The following is a 15,626-nucleotide window of genomic DNA, read 5'->3' on the forward strand; positions in this document are numbered from 1 at the left end:
AAAAAAAAAAAAAAAAAAAAAAAAAAAAAAAAAAAAATCCAATTGGCAAAATATTTAACTATTTAAAAGGCAGTATTTTTGCAAAAATGAAACTATTCCACATTAGAAATGGAAGAATGTCTTCACATTTAGGTATTTAAATACATGAAGATACTGACTTGGGTCCTCGTAGTTTATATAACTGTAGTTTATTGTCTTAAATTTACATACGTTGAAAATAGCTTCTTAAAAATGACTGTGCCAGCAAAATCCATTTTCCCCATTTACTAATGTCTACATGTTATGAAATAGTTTGGGCTTTTAAATTTCTTGCTGCTCTGCCCTTTTGTCTCTACTCCAGATCAGTACCTATTAACAATCCTACCTCACTGACAACTAACATACCATCACTTGTTTATATTTTGACTTTTTCCACTTTGAATTCTTTGTTACAATGGAAGTTTGATAATACCAGCTGGTTTTACAAGAGGATTTTGCAATAAGATAGGATATTAACAATCTGCAGTTATGTTAATGTTGTATCAGAACATGCTGCTTCATGGGTGTATAATATTTTGTAGGATAAAATATCAAGGAATCATTTTACCCCAATTCCAACACTAGAAAAAAAGTACAGTAGTCATGAAATGTAATGAAAATAAAAGCTATGAGTAAATTATTCATACTGAGTTTTGTTTATTACCAGACAAACTCCCTTTGAAGGGCCAGATTTCTGTTCCATAAGGACATACCCAAAGCTGCTGGGCCAGTCAAGAATTCATTAGTGCAGTCACCACAGCATGGCCCAAGGCCCCTTCCTACCATGCATGACATGTGGAACAATCCTTAGGAACAACTAAGAGCCAGTGTAGCCCTTAACTCCACCAGAAAACTCATCTGATGCAAAGGTGTAGAGGCTGTGGGGAAACCCACCATTCCTCTGCTTCTCTCCACTCAATGAAGCCAATGAATTTGTTCCAAATGCTAAAGTCAAGATGTCCAAAACTCTGATTACACAGAGGTAATCCAAGATGCGTACATGTCTCTATCCAGATACTCAATGTGAACTATGAGCTGAAAAAACACACCTGTTTTTTGGAATACACCCTTAGCTCAGGTTATGAATGAGGAAACTGCATATTCCATGCACAAGAATGCAATATGCTCTGTCAACTCGTATGCAGCTTGAGGTTATTAACTTTGTTATTTTCAGATGTGCAAAGTGAACATTCCTTACTGGCAAGAATGAAAATTTAAGACAAGATTGTGTGGCTTATTCTATGCACAAGGCAGGCAGCCTCAAACTTTCTACTGGTAGTAATTAGGCCAAGCCAGAGTCTTTCTACTTCTCATACAACTCTTTCTGAGAGTCTTTTTTAATATAAAGTACCTGAATTGTAGCTGGAAAAAAAAAATTACATCTACCAGGAGACTAGGGAAGAGGGCAAAGAAGGACCTGCGTTACCTTAGTTCTTTTTCTCCCTCTCATTCAAAATTATGAATTTTAAAAATTGTACAGCTGGTGCAGTACAATATGTAGAGATGAGTGCCACAGAAATATATGCAGAAATGTATGCACTTTTGCATACCTATAAAATACAACATTTCTCCAAACACAGATTAACTCAGAAATGATAGGAATTCTATCAAGTACATACACCTAGAGCAGGGCTTTTCAACCTTTTTTAGTCTAAATACCCCTGGCAGCCAGATGCCGAGTGGGAGTGGGGAGGGGGAAAGCATGCAGCTGGACACAGGACAGGGAGATGGGGATGGCACATGGACAGGCGGGGACAGAACACCACTGCATCCCAGGAACAGGGCTGAGGTGGGGTGGGGTGGGCTGGGAGACTCACTGGCATGGGTGAGGGCAGCGGCATCCCTTTGCGGGTTGGGGAAGCTCACCGGGCTGGTGTGTAGTGGCGGCAGCTGCCACATGTGAGCTTTGCTGCCCCGCGGGGGTGGGGGGGGCGCTGCACCCCAGCCCTGCTCCTGGGAGGCAGTGGCACTCCGTCCCCACCTGCCCATGCATAACCCCTAGAACCAGCCCAAGTACCCCCAAGGGTATGCGTACCCCTGGTTGACAAACCCTAACCTAGAGCAATTAACAGTTGGAAGCCCCTCTGGGCTCAGAACAAGCATGTAAATCCACAATCGCAAACTCCTAAAAATGACCTTCCAATGAAAAAGTTTTACATAAAAATTATTTTCACAAGTGAAAAATATATTCCATACGGGCTCTCTCATTTGCTTTTTAGGTCTGGTCAAGAAACTTCAAACCAGAAGTTTTCCACTGAAAAATTCAGTTTCACTGAAATCAAAATACTGTATGTCAATTTTGACATAACTTTCAATGGAATAAAGCTAAAACAAAGTATACCTTTTGTATAACCATTGAAACATTTCTTTAGCTGAGCACGAAATGGTTCATATTACATTTTCATTTTTATTCACTTAGTTTTACCTATATGATATTAAAATGACAATTGATAGTCACTTCAACTTAAATTCCTAAATGATTTGGTTGCTTTTGAAAACGGAACTGAAGCTCCTAGGCTACTGAGACACACTTCTGAAAATCTAAAGCCAAATAAGTCAGTTTCCTAGAAAAACAGCTACAGATTCTGATGAGCTGAATTTCTCATTGGCATCAGGAGAATCATGCACTTAAATTGGAAGGCGAGTTCTCCCTTGTTGATGGAAGTACACGCAGTCAATGGTAAGAGCCATGTGGCTTAAAAAACCTTTTAGGCTTACAGTCTCACTCCACAGTTTATGCAGGGAAAGAAAAGAAGCCTTGCAGGCTGAAGATGTGCATCCACCAATACCAATTGGAGAAGAAGGAGCTCCCCAGTATAAGCATAAAGTTAAATTTCTTCTACAGCTGTAACTGGGTAAGAGGTTTGGTGCTTTCCTTAAGTGATAAGAAACAAGAGAGCCCCACTCTGAGGATTTAGTTCTTCAGACAGCCCAAAAACTAAACAAGATTTGTCTTCTGTCTTTACATCTAAACCACACAAAGGAATTAAGTCAAGCCTATGAAGAAGTACTTGGTTTTTGGTAGTGGCAGAGTGAGGAACAAGAGAGCAAAGGAACAAGAGAACTTTTTTATTCCTGTTCTACATGTCCCTGAAATGCAAGTCCTTATGGGCTTTTGCCCATAAAACAGGCTAAACCTCTCTTGCACATATACTAAATTATTATGGATTTAGTATCAATGCCCTTTTGGGATCTGTATGGCCCAAAAGGCAGAGGACCTTTCTAACGGAAGAGCATCCTAAGTTTGGCAGAGCTCTGCAAACTTCCCCATCATAAACCAAAAAAAGCAGTTCACTACACCTGAGATCATACTTCTCACTGAGTAAGGGATATACTTATTAAATGTGACACAAGTTAAATTACTGTGTCCCTTTATGCCCTTGTCAGATCCAAAGAACAGAACATTTTCTCTGCTTGCTTTTTAGTTTCTTAAACTGATGGGATTTTCTTTTTAAAGATTCTTAGGCATTTTCCGTGTTTTTGTCTTTGTTTATTTGCAGCATTGTGCATTTGAATTTTAGTTTCCTCTTTACATGCATATCAAGTATGGTTTTTCACTCTTTTTTTTTTTTTAAATCTCTTTTCACATTCATCTCTTTCAAATCAAGTACTAAAGCCTCAGAATCATACTGGTTACAAGTACATTGGAGAATTCAAGGAGCCAAGAAGTATGCAAGTGGTATTTCAGTTTGCCCTACTGCACACTATTCTTAGTTCTTTAGCATGCCTACTCAGGGGTAAATTATACATGTCACAATCTGTACTAACACTATTCCATGATGCATAGACTGTTAATGAATTGTAACCTTATTCTTTGCTTACTTTAAAGTTTGAATGTTAATGGTACAAACCTCTGCAATGAAAAATTGAAGTCACCCAACCTTCCTGATTATGTTTGCCACATATTTTATACAGACCTAAGAATGATTTCTTTTTAAGGTCAAGTAGTATGCAGGAGTTTGAATCCTCTGGAATCCTTTGAGTTATTCTGAATTCCACGAGTTGTAAGGCTCCTTGAGAAATACTTTGTATTTTGCTACATTTCTAAGGGTTTAAAAAATGAAGTGGGCTGAGTCAGTCATGCTTTTACCTTAGTAGTAGATACTTACATTTTCTATGATTAATTCTGCCTCTTCTTCTGTTTTTCCAAGGAACTTTAGTCTCATGTCATTGAAAATTAACAGAGTCTCTCTTGTCAGTGCCTCTTCTTGCTCTTTTGTTTTCTCTTGTAGTAAAGACTCGCTCTGAAAGTTGATATGAAACAGTATTTATAAAGAGTCAGTGATTTCATTTGTGTAATTTTATCAGATCACTATTTGAAAAATATTTTCTAGATTAAAATATCTATTCCCAAAGAGAGGAAAATTAATCCTTTTAAAAAAAGGATTGTATACATTATATGTGCATAATATATAGATGAGTATATGTACACTAACATGTTGTGGGAAGAAACGTGTCCAGAACTGAAAAGGAAACCATAAGGCAAAGATGTTTCAGAGAGATGATGAGCAAAAAAATGTATCTGGTCTTTATGATGTGCACATATTGAACAACAGATTTTAAATTTTAAATTTTACTGGTGTTATTTCTTGCACAGAAAGGATTCATCGCTAGCCACCAAAACTCTGGCAATGTACCTCTGTTCTTCACTGTGACATCCTCTGCTTTCCATTCCTAAACTTGACAGCTAAGTACAAGCAATCAATCATGTGAAATTACGCCACATTTCCATTTCCATCCATTCATTATGATTAAAGGTGAAATTTTGCCCCTACTGAAGTCAATGGAAATTCTATAATCGACTTTAAATGGGCCAAGAATTCACAGAAATGTAGACTTAGATATGGACGTGTGGGCCATCAAGTCCAGTCCCCTGCAATTTCAGATAACCACAGAATAGATCATAAAATGAATCCAAAGTGTTCTACGGCTAGAGATAGACATTACACATAAACTAGTGTAAGTGATCAGAAACTCCTTTAAACCTGTAACAGAACAGACATTCAGTGCACATAAACCAGTTTGAAAATAGCTGAAACTGGTTTGAGATAAAGTGGATTGAATGTAGTATCAGAATTAACAGATTTGGCTCAAACTGGTTTATACAATGTCTGTCCCAGACCTCTTGATGGGGTAAGTTGAGGAAGAGATCAGGAGCATCCCAGCATGCTCTCTGGGCTGGGTGGGGCTCTCTGCTCAACAGCTGGGCTGGCCTCTTCACTCTGCTCCTTAGCTGGAACAGGGGTGGGGCGTGGCCAGACTCTGGCCTGCCATGGCCCCTGAGGCAAATTCCTCCCTCCATCCCCTCTCCCCCCTGCTGGCAAACCCTGCAGACCGCAGCTGGGGTTTGCCAGCCCCAGCCACACCTCCACAGTTTTCCTGCAGCCAGGCAGAGATGGAGTTAATTCCTCCCTCTGTCCAGATTGCCTGCAGCCAGGGAAGGCATTAATTCCACAGTGATACTAGAGCAGGAGAGAGAGGTAAGCTGCACCTGTAAGCCCAGAGCTAAGATATGCAGAACCAGACTGAGAGGTGAGAAGCCTTGGCAAAAACCTGAAAATCATCACACATATGTGCTGGAGATGGAGTTAAGGGAAGTTGCAGACATCTTCTGGCTGGAAGTTGTAGACCAAAGAATGCAGAGAGCTACATTTACATTATAAAGAAGAACCTGTAAAACCTAAACAAAGCCTTTCTGAATGTCTGCCTGTAAGGAGACACTCTGCCCTCAGGATTAGTAAGGCTTATGCAAGGCTTTCTCTTGTCTTCCTGCTTTACATTTTAAATTAGACTAAGCTGTGTATGCTGTGTTTTACTGGGCATTATCTTAGCTTAGGCAAAGATTTTTGGTAGTTCCCTGTTGTATTGAACACGGCAATTTGCAAAGCATACATGCTTGCTTCAGAGAAAGGACTTTTTTTCCCATCCCCACTCCTCAGTCTGGCAGCAGCTTCCTCCCCCACCCCCAGCAGGTGGCTGACATCCTGTGTGTCCTTGCTAGCCCCAGCTGGTGCCTGGCCATGCCCCCTGTGCTCCAGCAGGGAGGGGTGAGAGCCTTGGAGGATCTCTCTCTACCCTTCCCTTTGACAGTGGCTGGCAGACATGCTCTAGAGCCCCCTGGCTTCTGCCTTAAGCCACTGCAGGCATGTGCCTGCATTTCCTGATTTAACAGAGAATGTCTGTCCAGTTATTTATCATTTTAAGCTGTACAGCTTAGACTAACCTGCAAAAAATCAATTCTGGCTCAGGCTTTTTGGACGTCTGTCCCTAGCCTATAAGAATATCCACTGCAGTCTTTCCTCTACGCTGTAAGCCATAAAAAAAAATCTCCCAAAGCTGTACGACAAGCTCAGGATCTTTTAATACAGACAATCAAAGGCCGCAGAAACTATACTGACTGATAACAATGCCTTAAGCCCCAGTAAAGGCAGAGGATTCCCAGAAAATCTGAGAAAGTAGACCATGGTTTATACTACAAAAATAAAATAAATAAATAAAAATAAAAAAAGTTTAGAAAAATCCCAACCAACCTGACTTGGGGAAGGGGACTCCAGATCTAACAGTTGGTTTAACCCTAAGTATTTGAGCAAGACAACAGCCAGACTCTAAGAATGTTTCTTAGTACCACTGGAAGCTCCTGCCTAAATTCCCCCTCCCCCCTGGAAAAAAAATAAGACAAGAAAATCAGAAGCCAAGTTATAGATCAAAGGGCTAAAATTTCTTTATGGCCCTTTCAGACAACCTGCAGCTGCTCTGAAGTACTGTATCTACAATTCAGCATGGAAATCTCATCTTAGATTTGAGTAAGAGTCAGGGCAGGCCGCAGCTGCACCTACCTGGGGGAGACCACTGGAGGAGGGAGGAGGTGCAGACAGACTAGCACAGGGGAGACTACACAATGCAGGGTGAGGGGAAAGCAGGGGAGATTGTACAGGGGTCAAGCACAGAGGACATCATGCAGATGTCCCCAGTTACCCAAGGTTGGTGCCTCTAAATTGTCTTGGAAAATTGCAGGGGAGCACCAAGTGAACACACAATTATCACAGCTTTCTTTGTCTCCAAGAACACAACTTAATCGTGCTCCCCATCAGCACATCATTTTCTGGAGCAGTCTTTTGGGAATGCAATGGGGAGATAGGGCTGAATGGATACCTGAAAGTCAGCTCCTACATGGACAGGAGAAATAGAGGAGATGCAGCAGGAAATATGGAGTGGGGAGGGGTGGGGGAAGGGTCAGGATTGGGTGAGACTATTCTGTTGCCACCACCTGACACTTGGGCACAGCAGGCCATGAGCCACCTGCCAGAACCATCCTAGCCCACTCTCCTGGACCAGAGTCAAAGCCTGGCAGTGTGCCTAGAAGATGGGAGTGGTAGCATTGTGACCAAGCGGTACCTGTGTAATATGGCCCCCATCCGATGGACATACCTACAGGTGCTCCTCTGTCCCCATGGTACTGCTATGTGCCCACAGCAGCATGTGAAGCTTTACTAGCATGTGCAGTGGCCTAGAGATTGGGCACACTCCCCTCACCACTGGAACAGAGAGGAATGGAGCCAGGGAGATGGCTTCCTGGCATAGGCTGCCATCAAGGAAGGGGCATGGAGTAACCTCAGCACAGACATGCAGAAAAGGGTCTCCAGGTCAGCAACTTCACAGTGCTTTTCCAGGGTTGAAGGTGGTGTGGAAACAGGGACCATACCTGGGGCCATCCACGGTGCTGATGGACATCATCCTGTGGCTTGATTGTGGTGTCACTGGAGCTGTCTCTCTTGCCCTGTTCCTCTTGTGTCCAGAACCTGGTTCACGGACAGTTTCTGGGACAATGATCTGTTGTCCAGCTCCAGCCACACCCCAGCTGCAGCAAGGTCCTGAAGCCTTCCTGGCCCTTCAGGGGCAGCTTGCTGTTCCACTCCCATCCTTGCCAACTAGGCAAAGTATGCCTGGGATCGTCTCTGTCTGATCATCAGGCTCTCAAGGGGGTACGGTTATCCCTGTACTTGACTGGAGCAGTGGAGCTGGGCATGAGTCACAAAAGGGCTCCTTGGAACCATGGGAGGAGGTGGAGCAAAGTATGCTGGGATGCCAGAGAACTGTGCCACAGCCTAGCATACAACCAGGAACTATACAGGCATTTGAAAAAAAAAAGTGTAAGAACCTCTTGCAGATTAGATATTCCTGGTTGGATGTGGAAGAATTTTCTCATGGATCCACATGAATACCTGGATGCTCATGACAGAGTAACATTTCTTCTGTTAGCAATGTCATGCCTGCCCAGAACCTACGTCTCTTTACAGCCCCCCTTTGGGGACATCAACAAACTGAATCCCATAAACTTTATATCACAAACTGCAATTGCTAGCTCCAAATCACCCCAACCTATCCTATTACACCTTATCAAGGTCTGACTTGAAGCTATTTAGGTTCCTTGCTTCCAAACTACCTTGTTGACCCCAGAAACCTATGCAACAAATAAGACTGTCTGTGATGTTCTACTTATTTTCAAGAGGATGATACAGGGGCAAACTTAGGCTGCTTGACACATTTTAAATTCAGTTACAGACATGTGCACATTTGGAGGCTTGGTATAGGCCTTCATTTTATCTCTGATAAAGGTGAGAGTTTAATTTGGAATTTCCAGTCTTATAATACCTATATATTTTGCAACAATGACACTTATTGTATTAAAAGTTTTTTCTGACTTACAATAAGTGATAGATATGTTCAAGCTTAACAAAACATTTTGCTATGTAATATATAATGATGTGGCTCTGAAATAATGAGGCAGCAGATACTTTGTTGACACTGTCAGCTCTTGTTTATCCATATTTGTAATTTGTCTTTGTGGCTTTCCAGAGTACAATTTTTTTATATTGAGTTTTCATATTTTTAATGCATTTGGTTTTTATCAGTCTAATAAATGGCGATATCAGTCACTAAAATATTCTCTCTCTCATTATTCAAAGAATTGATAAACAGGTACTTTATCATGTACAAATGACTGCTCTTGAACATACTAAAAATTATAGATAATCGGTTTTAGTTTTTCATTCTATCAGCAATATGCAAAATATTATTCTAAGTTGTAAAAACAATAATGCAATATTGTGAACAGTACTCAGTTCAGAGTTATCAGTAATCTCTATCACTGCTACTCTGTAAATCATTTCACTGACATTAGTTTAAGAAATGTGACCCCTGTTCTGCCATTGAAACATGATTGTTCTGCATTCAAGATCTCTCCCAGTGGGAGAAGCACTCCCAATGAAAAAATGAGTATGATTTCTTAATAATGTTCATTTAAGTGAGCAGCCCATTTTAATGCCATATTGTGAGAGACTAGTTTTAATCTTTCAGTAATTTGTATTTGATATAGAGTCGAATTAATGTGAAGAGAGAAATCCATATTAAGGCCTGTCTCATTAAACTCTCAGGGTATATGTCTTGATGATAAAAAGGTACTTTTTTAACCTGAGGTAGCTAATATGATATGAAACACACACAATTCTTCATGGTGAAAACATACTTTTAGTACCTTGGTAGTCCTGTAGCCTGAATTTAAAGATGGAAAACAATTAAGGGGAAGGTGGGGAGGTAGCTTACTTTTAGAAATAAATTTTTTAAAAGAACCATTTTTCATTCAGTGGCAAAACACACAATGATCTTTACAACTTATGTTAGAAAGTAAACACCAGAAGCAAACTAATTACTATCCCAAACTGATTTCTCAAAAATTCCCCTCACCTGGAGAGGGAGAGGCATTTAGGGCTGTGCAAAGTTTCAGTCACTGATTCGATTTGGAGGAGATTCTAATTGATTCACTGGCCAAATATCCAAACCAAATTGAATCAGGAGACCCATTAAAAGACCCAAATCGAATCTGAAGCCTCCAAGTCAATTCGGAAAAGATTCAGAGAGATTCGGATCAGCAGGGGAGAGGCAGGCACAGCTGGGCAGCTGCAGGTTCTCTCACGGCTCCTTCAGCTGTGCCTGCCTCTCCCCAGGCAGGGGGAGCTGCGGGAGAAGTCCCCATGGCTGCCCTGCCAGGCCCCATCCTCTGCCCGGCCCAGAGGACGATCACAGACAGGCTGGTTAAAGTCAGGTCACAACCTCAAACCCAGGGCCTCAGCCTACCCATCACAGTCAAAAATCCCAATCTTCTACCTCCCAGGCTGAGCATCTAGGCAGTATGCAGGTGGCCATGCAGGATCGGCTGATCGTTTACACCAGCGGTTCTGAACCTTTTTCAGTCAACGTACCCCTTGGTCTCAGAGTGAGACTTCACGTACCCCCTTTCAATGGGAAATTAATTTTGACCTGTGTTAGACCATGTATGAAATATATCTCATGTACCTCCTGATGAGGCTTCACATACCCCCTGGGGGTACATGTACCCCTGGTTCAGAACCGCTGCTTTACACCTTCCTATAAAATCATAGGACTCTGAAAAGAAAGCAACCAGACAACAGGGCTTAAACCTTAGCCAGGCTGGTTCATCCTTGCCTCGTATTTCTACTGGCTCTCTGACTAATCCCTTACAGTGTTAATACATGTGATCGGGGGGGGGAGCGCTTTAATTAGAGTGTCTCCAAAAGCCACTCTAAAGCACCTGAAGCATCTTGTATATCAGCATCCCTGCACTTGAAAATGGCAGCAGGAGTGCCATTTCTAAAGCCAGAATGACCTTTAGATAAAGTGCCCTCACACACTATTTTTGCTATTAATTGAGTCTGCTCCAACATGCTGTAATTAGTGTGTAGGAGCAGCCTCAATGATCATGTATAGGCGCCCTTAGCTAACAACCTGGCTTGCCCCCAGACTAAGGTTTCCATTTGACTCTTCATCTTTCTAATTTGACTCCTGGCTTAATCTCCTGAATGCCCAAAACCAGTTTCTTGACTCAGTTTCTCAGTCTGACCTCCTGGCTTCCTGACTCAGCCCATACCTAGATTCCACTTCCCTCCAGGTGGACACCATGTTCCCTGAGCGGTCCTCGATTTGGCAGCCCACAACACGACATGACAGTTGGAGAAGGTGGAAAATGTGCTCTAGAAATATGACTGTTACTATAATGCAAATACCCACACAACTCTATGTATCCACATGTTCTTGCCCTGTGTAACAAAAGATATTTTTGAAAAATCCTTTTATCTGGTCTTCCTTTGGTGTTAAAAAAATGTTCCTTTTAATTAGACTATTTGAGTCCCAGAGCTTATTTACCATACAGATGGGTTTCAAAATAAGGCAGGTATTGTTTTCACCTCAAAGAAAAAAAAAGCAAGAGCTATCTGGAGGTAAAGACATTGACTATTGTGTTTTATAGTGTCTTTTAAGACTGATGCAGCTAGTTTGAAGGCAGCCTTCTCCTCCACCCAATGTGGTAATGTAGCTACACCAGTTAAAAATTATCTGTGCCTTGTCTCCACTAGGCTTTTACAGCAAGACAGCTCTCCCAATGTTCAATCATAGTGCACTTTGCAGGGAGGACACAGCCTAGGTCAAGGCTGTCCAACTTCTAAGCCCTCAGGGGCCACATGCCCTAAAGACTGCAAACTACATGATTCGCACCAGGCAAGTACACATACACTCCTCCAGGCTGCATCATGTAGTCCCTCCCCTGCTGCCCAAAACATGCAGCCTGGACTCATCCTCAGCTCCTCACACTGCACCATACTGCCCCACCCCCTGAGGCAAGGACAGGAAGCAGCAGCCAGAGGAGGGAGGCAGAACCTGGAGACTGTCTGCTATTGCAGCTGAAGCAAAGGAGGGGTAGGGGGAGAGTGGTGGCTGGGTGACAGCCTGAGGGCTGCAATTTAACCCCAGTTAACTTAACCCCCTAGCTTAGGTGATAGTTGGATAGCCCTCACCTACCTCTTAATACAAGCCCTCTTTTACCTTTGGTTTACTACGTCTACCCTAGGGATTTATGCTAGTGTTCACGTGACACGAATGTAGATACCCTGCTGGTAGAAAAGTTTTTGAAAATGACAAATTCCCCAAGAACTCCAATAAACTAGCCTAGATTGGGGAACATAACTTCTGCTTCCTGCTGTGCAGGAAGTCAGTTTGTTGTTCAGGCTTCTCAGGCACAAGAGCCCTAGCTCACAAATTCCTTCCTGAGAGATGTATAGTTTGCAGAGCTTTTAGTCCAGCCAATGTGCTGGTAACATAAAAGGAGCTCATCAAAAGCTCTCTTTTATGGGAAGAAAGGTTTAATGCTCCCCAAGAATCTGTCAAAATTCAAATGATGACAGTACCTCAGGGCTTCTGACCCTGAAAGGACTTGTAACCTAGTAAGAAAACTTGTATCAAATTAATGTCAAGAAAACTGTTTCTTTAAAAAACTGCAAAATCTTAATGAAGCATTACTATCCCATGCTGCACTCTAGAGCATTTTTAAAGATAAGCAGAACATGTTTTGAAATTGGTTGTGTGATGCTTTTGTTAACTTACCCCTGAAGACTGCATAGTGGCCAGGCTAGCTGGATGAACCATTTGGACTGAAGAGGAGCTCCCATTCCGATTTAAAGAATGGGACCTGTTCCCAGAAGATGGACGCTGCATGTGTATTGCTGGTTTGGCTGAATAGGGACGTTGCTCAGCTTGTGAATGCATAGTTACGATTGAGATTGAACGGGGACAGCTGACTGAGCGCCTCATAGGACCTCTGGAGGATGCGGAGGCTGAATATGATAGACTTTTCATATTTTTATTGGAAGGCTTCCAGTGTATCCTACCTGCAAACAAACACAATGTAGGAAGCAATTACTTACTATCCCTTTACCACCTTTTCTTTTGTCTTCTGAGCAGAGTTTGTTCCTGTTGAGTAGTAAGATTAGGTTCCCTAATAAATATTTTATGTAAGTGTCCATTTCATTCCCTAAATCAGTCTTTATCAAAAGAGCTCAAATCCTCTTGCCTGTACACTAGTGTTGTCAAACGGTGCATGATTCTGAGGCCTCAGAATGACAGAATCTATGGTTGCTGAGTTTCCCTTACACAGGAAAAGATGGGGGGGAGATTTTGTTCATGGGTCCTATAGCTGCAGACCCAAGCTCCCATTCCGAAGGCTCATCATCCTTGCACAGAGGCATCACACTAATTCACTTAACTGATGTCTTCTCCAGTCCTCAGTGAATAAAATATACTGTTATAAAAAATAATTTTTTGTCAGTAGTGCCATAAATGTTTAGCTATAGAACAACCTCAATGCAATACTATTTTGACATTCTATTATAAAATACAAAGCAGCATATTGTACATACCAGGTTAGCTCTAACATTATACTCTCAAAGCTACTGGACTATCAAAATAAAATCTTATTTATATCTGGACAGCAGCCCAATCTGGAAAAATCTTACCTTCTGTGCTTTGTGAGACAAGAGTTAGTTTGGATTTAATTTCCCACAAAATTCATGCTTAATAGCTTAAAAAAGAAGTAACAACTTGACTGGCACCTCTGCTAGAATTACTATAAACAGAGGAGCATGGACACCACTTCTAAACATAGCCCATGTGCATCATTTTATTTAGAATTCTGGCAAAAAAAATGAAGAGGTGTTTTTAATTATTAATTCCTATTTAACTTGATCCGGGTTTTAAAGAATAAAACAAACCTGCTGGTGAAATCAGGTGATCCTGTGTCAAGATACTGCATGTCAATTTTCTGGCCTAATATTTTTGACACTGCTAAGTTCCACATAAAGGAATATCTTGTATAATTATGTGGGTGTACTGGATTTAAACAGAATTGCAATCAATTCACTTACCAGATCGTTCTAAGGATTTATATTTATTTTCTTCAAGATCATAGGTCACTTTCTTTTCTTTTTTCTCATTGTGATATTCCTTTTCAGTTTCTTCTTCCCATTCCGACATGTTGCTACTGCTGTCACAGCTACTTTCACTGCTATAATTCTTGTGTTTTTTTATGGTCTGTGCACTTTCTGGCATAGAACATAGGGGCTAGAGTAAAAAATAAAATATACATTAACTTCTTTCATAGTCTGAAAGGATCATTGTCATACCTAAGTCACCAACCAGGAAAGTCTATAAGCAGACACTTAAGCCCCACTGAAGTACACTTGAAGCACGTGCTTAACTTTAAGTCATGTGCTTACATATATTATTAAATTTGGACCTTAATGAGCCTTCATTGACAACAGAAATACACTTATAACAACTAATATTTACAAATTTTCACAAAATACTACAGCACATTTTGATGGAATCTCCACCTGACAGAGCAAACATCAGCACTTTCTCAGTGTTTCAAAATGTTGAAATTCCATCTTTTAATTGATTTTTAATCCCTACATCTTTTTATGCAGGATGATATACAGAAAACAAGTACAGCAGATAACTTTTGCCAATACATTTTTTAAAGAGTTAGGGGTGCACTGATAGAGATTTTGGGGGCTGATACCGATAGCCGATTTTTAAGGAAGCATATCAGCCGATATCGATCTGATTTCCGATACCAGCCCAGCAGCTTGAAGAACTGCATGTAACTGGTAAGTCTGGTATGCTAGAAGGGGAGGGGGGAGGGAAGGGGCGTGGGGAGGGCACATCAAGGCCCCCCAAGGAGCGAGGCTGGGGAAAGCACTGCCCACAGCCAGGGGGGAGGGGGCGGGCGTGGGACGGAGCCACAGCTCATCCAGGGGATGCGGGAAGGTGGGGTGCGGCTCCCTCTGCTGCGCACTGGTCATCTAGGAGTCACTGGTACGGCGCTCCCCTGGCAGCTCCCGCCGCTGCACCCGCTGCTCATCCAGGAAGGCATGGGTGGGGGGGTATACCCCTGGATCTGTGTGGGGCAGGGCAGGGTAGGCCAGGCCAAGAAAAGCCCTGCACATCCCTGGGCCCAGCCCGCCCTGCCCTGCCCTGCCCTGCGCAGATCCAGGGGCAACTGCCCCCACTATGCCCTCCTGAATGAGCAGAGGGAGCAATGGCGGGAGCCGCCAGGTGAGCACCAGATCAGCGGCTCCCAGATGAGCAGCATGCAGCGGCGGGAGCTGCCCCCCAGCCCACACTGCTCCATCCTCTGCCCGTCCTACCCCAGCTGTGGGCAGCACTTGCCCCAGCCCCTCCCAGCCCCAGCTTCACTCCTCCCACACTGCGGGGGCCTTGATCTGCCCCCCATGCCCCTTCCCTCCCACCACAACAGACTTACAAGCTGCCCGCAGCTCTCCAAGCTGCCAAGATGTGCTCTTCATTGCCTATATGCTGCACTGCAGCTGCATACACACACAGGCATTTATCAGCCAAATTATCGACCACATCCAGCCAATTTCTGATACGACCAATTTCTTTATATCAGTGCCTATCCAACATCAGACTGATGTATTGGTGCAGCTCTATTAAAGAAAAAGCAAGCCTGAATGGTAGAGAAAGCAGAAGCAAACAGAGGGTGCCCTACTATGTAGGTATCTTAAATACAAACACAGTATTATGTCAGGAAAAAAGCCAATTGCTTATCTGAGCCAAATGGCCCAGCAGGCTAATGTGGTTCAGGCATGCCAGTTTCTATTGCCAAATTACACACAGAAGTGTAATGGTGCTAACTTCATATCCATCCAACTTTGACCCCCCCCGCCCCCCCCCCCAGCCTA

General features: G+C 42.6%; 1 protein-coding gene across 3 annotated transcripts in view; it reads right to left on the reverse strand.

The window, feature by feature from the left end:
* Positions 1-15,626, reverse strand: part of TTLL7 (tubulin tyrosine ligase like 7) — a 98,869-nt gene that overhangs the window by 25,143 nt on the left and 58,100 nt on the right. For all 3 annotated transcript variants that reach the window (XR_002094682.1, XM_019501514.1, XM_019501513.1), the window contains 3 exons: positions 13,788-13,983; positions 12,472-12,755; positions 4,128-4,262 (listed from right to left, as the gene is read on the reverse strand). Coding sequence is in view for 2 of the 3 variants with exons in the window: in XM_019501514.1 (XP_019357059.1) it covers positions 4,128-4,262; positions 12,472-12,755; positions 13,788-13,983 (615 nt within the window). In the remaining variant the exon portion in view is untranslated. The remainder of the gene's footprint in view (positions 1-4,127; positions 4,263-12,471; positions 12,756-13,787; positions 13,984-15,626) is intronic.

The sequence above is a fragment of the Gavialis gangeticus genome, unplaced genomic scaffold (assembly GCF_001723915.1).
Source record: "Gavialis gangeticus isolate Ggan-Ray unplaced genomic scaffold, GavGan_comp1, whole genome shotgun sequence".
Lineage (NCBI taxonomy): Eukaryota > Metazoa > Chordata > Crocodylia > Gavialidae > Gavialis > Gavialis gangeticus.